Below are 2,190 nucleotides of genomic sequence, written 5' to 3'. Positions count from 1 at the left end.
TATAATAAATATAGAATATTCAAAAGTCGGAGGAGTTTATGTTCTTTAATATAATTTATTATGTATCGTGTTTAGTTTAGTCGGTTTGGATATTTTATTTTAGTTTCATTAGGTTGGTTTAGTTAGTTTAGTTCAGTCTGATTTAGGTAGTTAGTTCAGTCTGGTTTAGTTAGTTTAGTTTAGTCTGGTTAAGTTAGTTAGTTTAGTTCAGTCGGGTCTCTATTGAGTCAGGAACTGAAATGTGTTGTATTAGTATTTGATGTATTAATAATGAATCTGGAACATTGCAGTATTCAGGGTTCAGGTCTCGGGATGAGGGACTCCATGAAGAACCAGCTCGTGAGCGCCATCCATCTGCAGGAGGTGGAGTTGCAGCAGAAGCCTGCAGACAACGTGCAGGGCAGCCAGAACCCACGGAAAGGTGAGCCAGACGTCAATAAGCCGTGACGTCATTCCTCCAGTTCAACGTGGCCATGGGAAGGCCATGAAGAGGTGTGTGTGTGTGTGTGTGTGTGTGTGTGTGTGTGTGTGTGTGTGTGTGTGTGTGTGTGTGTGTGTGTGTGTGTGTGTGTGTGTGTGTGTGTGTGTGTGTGCCTTTGCTTTGACAAATCATACAACATTATTTTAGTTCAGAGCAGCACTAGTGGGGATGTCGGCTTTGTTGTTTCTACCTGGAGGTAAGCCCCTCCCCCTCCTCTCAGGTGTGTCTGGTGGTGATGATGGTGGTGGTGATGATGATGATGCTGGTTTCTCCACAGAGACGTTCTCTGTGGAAGAAGCTGTTGAGACGATCGGATTCGGTCGTTTCCACATCCTGCTGTTCGTCATCATGGGCAGCGCCAACGTAGGTCCTCCCACAATGCAACACGTGTGTGTGTGTATACTGTGTGTATGTGTGTATACTGTGTGTGTGTGTAGTGTGTGTGTGTATAATGTGTGTAATGTGTGTAGATCGTGGAGGCCATGGAGATCATGCTGCTGGCTGTAGTTTCTCCAGAGATCCGATGTGAGTGGCGTCTGGACGACTGGCAGGTTGCTCTGGTGTCCACAGTGAGTCTGCAGCTCATCACTGGTATCACTGGTACAACGTGTACTGCTGTACTGCTGTACTACTGTGTACTACTGTACTGCTGTGTACTACTGTACTGTAGATGACTCATCACTGGTATCACTGGTACAACGTGTACTGCTGTACTGCGGTACTACTGTGTACTACTGTACTGCTGTGTAGTACTGTACTACTGTACTGTAGATGACTCATCACTGGTATCACTGGTACAATGTGTACTGCTGTACTGTAGCACTGTCGTGTCCAGTGTGTACTGACTGCAGTACTGTGTACTGACTGCAGTACTGTTTGTACTGACTGCAGTACTGTGTACTGACTGCAGTACTGTGTACTGACTGCAGTACTGTTTGTACTGACTGCAGTACTGTGTACTGACTGCAGTACTGTGTGTACTGACTGCAGTACTGTGTACTGACTGCAGTACTGTGTGTACTGACTGCAGTACTGTGTACTGACTGCAGTACTGTGTACTGACTGCAGTACTGTGTACTGACTGCAGTACTGTGTACTGACTGCAGTACTGTGTACTGACTGCAGTACTGTTTGTACTGACTGCAGTACTGTGTACTGACTGCAGTACTGTTTGTACTGACTGCAGTACTGTGTGTACTGACTGCAGTACTGTGTACTGACTGCAGTACTGTGTACTGACTGCAGTACTGTTTGTACTGACTGCTGTACTGTGTACTGACTGCAGTACTGTGTACTGACTCCAGTACTGTGTACTGACTGCAGTACTGTGTGTACTGACTGCAGTACTGTGTGTACTGACTGCAGTACTGTGTGTACTGACTCCAGTACTGTGTACTGACTGCAGTACTGTGTACTGACTGCAGTACTGTGTGTACTGACTGCAGTACTGTGTACTGACTGCAGTACTGTTTGTACTGACTGCAGTACTGTTTGTACTGACTGCAGTACTGTGTACTGACTGCAGTACTGTGTACTGACTGCAGTACTGTTTGTACTGACTGCAGTACTGTGTACTGACTCCAGTACTGTGTACTGACTCCAGTACTGTTTGTACTGACTGCAGTACTGTTTGTACTGACTGCAGTACTGTTTGTACTGACTGCAGTACTGTGTACTGACTGCAGTACTGTGTACTGACTGCAGTACTG

General features: G+C 45.8%; 1 protein-coding gene across 1 annotated transcript in view; it reads left to right on the top strand.

Moving 5' to 3' along the window:
• Positions 1-202: 202 nt before the first annotated feature.
• svopl (SVOP-like) overlaps positions 203-2,190 on the top strand; it is a 10,991-nt gene continuing 9,003 nt past the window's right edge. The window contains exons 1-3 of the mRNA XM_068586766.1: positions 203-421; positions 759-844; positions 952-1,050. Coding sequence (XP_068442867.1) covers positions 271-421; positions 759-844; positions 952-1,050 — 336 coding nt within the window. The 5' untranslated portion in view covers positions 203-270. The remainder of the gene's footprint in view (positions 422-758; positions 845-951; positions 1,051-2,190) is intronic.

The sequence above is a fragment of the Clinocottus analis genome, unplaced genomic scaffold (assembly GCF_023055335.1).
Source record: "Clinocottus analis isolate CAN_PGR_092001 unplaced genomic scaffold, fCliAna1.0.p SCAF_20, whole genome shotgun sequence".
Taxonomy (NCBI): Eukaryota; Metazoa; Chordata; class Actinopteri; order Perciformes; family Cottidae; genus Clinocottus; species Clinocottus analis.
This window is presented reverse-complemented; position numbering and strand designations above follow the sequence as displayed.